Below are 1355 nucleotides of genomic sequence, written 5' to 3'. Positions count from 1 at the left end.
AGATAAGCCAGAAAGAGAAAGAAAAATACCGGATGGTTTCGCTCATAGCAGGAGTATAATGGACGAGGCGAGAAAATAATAAGAATAATGAACAGCAATATACCAGAGACATTTTGTGGGGGTGGAGTGGGGAATGGGATCAAAAACGGGGGAGTAGGAGGGAAGTGCATAGGACTATGGTGATGGCACATGGGTGACTTAGTGATGGGAAACCCATGGGGATTACAATTGAGACAAAAAGAAATGGTACAAAACGATGTAAAAATAAACTGTTAAAAAAACCTAAAATATATTAAATATTTACAATAATAAAAAAAAAAGGGCAGAAAAGAGGCATCCTTGGTATGCAAGGGGTTAAGTTCACACACTAGGAAGCGGTCAGCAGACGCTGCACACAAGTTTGATCCCTGGCCAGGGAGCTAACCACATGGTGCAGCAGACCTCTTCTGTCTTGCCCACTGTTCCCCACAGCAGTGTATTTCAGTCTATTGTCCTACTTGGCTCCCTACTCTGTCTCTGATAATCTCACACCCCTCACATCTCTGAACTGTACCCCAGTTCTTATATACATAAATAAATAAATCTTTTTTTAAATGGGCAGAAGAGCTCAAAAGACACTTCTCCAAAGAGGAAATGTAGATGGTCAACAGACACCTGAAAAAAATGCTTAATCTCACTTATAATCAGGGAAATGCAAATGAATAACAAAATGCAGTATGACCACATGCCAGTAAGAATGGCCCACATTAAAAAAAAAACTAACAACAAATGTTTATGAATGTGAACATTAACGAACCCTCAGTAAGATTTCTCCAGTCTCTATCTTCTTGCGCTTATATATACTCTCTGAAAGGAGTTGGTGTTCCACGACAGCTTTGCTGGCCGACATGGACTGAGGGGCTCAGGCCAAAGGCTACCCTTCCTCGGCTCCCAAAACATGGAGGAATAGCCTTCTCGTTGCCCTAGACCTGACCGGATGAATGACTCATGCCTCTCTGCTCACTAATTTGCTAATCTCTTTCAGCTGAGCTGCTGTTCCCTCTCCACCTTGGGAATAGATCTGGCTCCCAAGTTCTGTTTATAACTTTGTTTTCAGAACAGAAACACTATTTTCCTTGCTACAAAAATAGTGGTCACAGGTCAGCCATGTAAGAGGCCACTAGGCCTGACAGTCACTTTCTAGAAGATTCCCGTGACAGGATAAATTGGTGTGCACACCGGGTTAGCTCTAGTCCCACCAACTACAAGCCAAAGTGTGAAAAAATGCAGGAACTGGTGCTAAGCATGGACATGTGGAGGTCCCATGCCGCAGCTCTCCACCTCTTAAGATGGGTAAAAACAAGACCTGCTTTTTA

The 1355-nt window shown here is 42.9% G+C and overlaps 1 protein-coding gene across 1 annotated transcript in view; it reads right to left on the bottom strand.

The window, feature by feature from the left end:
• LOC101636401 (amine sulfotransferase-like) overlaps positions 1 to 889 on the bottom strand; it is a 14063-nt gene extending 13174 nt beyond the window's left edge. The window contains exon 1 of the mRNA XM_004674094.1: positions 797 to 889. Within this exon, the coding sequence (XP_004674151.1) occupies positions 797 to 889 (93 nt within the window). The remainder of the gene's footprint in view (positions 1 to 796) is intronic.
• Between the last annotated feature and the right edge of the window lie 466 nt (positions 890 to 1355).

Source organism: Condylura cristata, unplaced genomic scaffold, assembly GCF_000260355.1.
Source record: "Condylura cristata isolate star-nosed mole 26May11 unplaced genomic scaffold, ConCri1.0 scaffold00001, whole genome shotgun sequence".
Taxonomy (NCBI): domain Eukaryota; kingdom Metazoa; phylum Chordata; class Mammalia; order Eulipotyphla; family Talpidae; genus Condylura; species Condylura cristata.
Note: the sequence above shows the minus strand (reverse complement) of the source record. Positions and strands in the feature narration are given on the sequence as shown.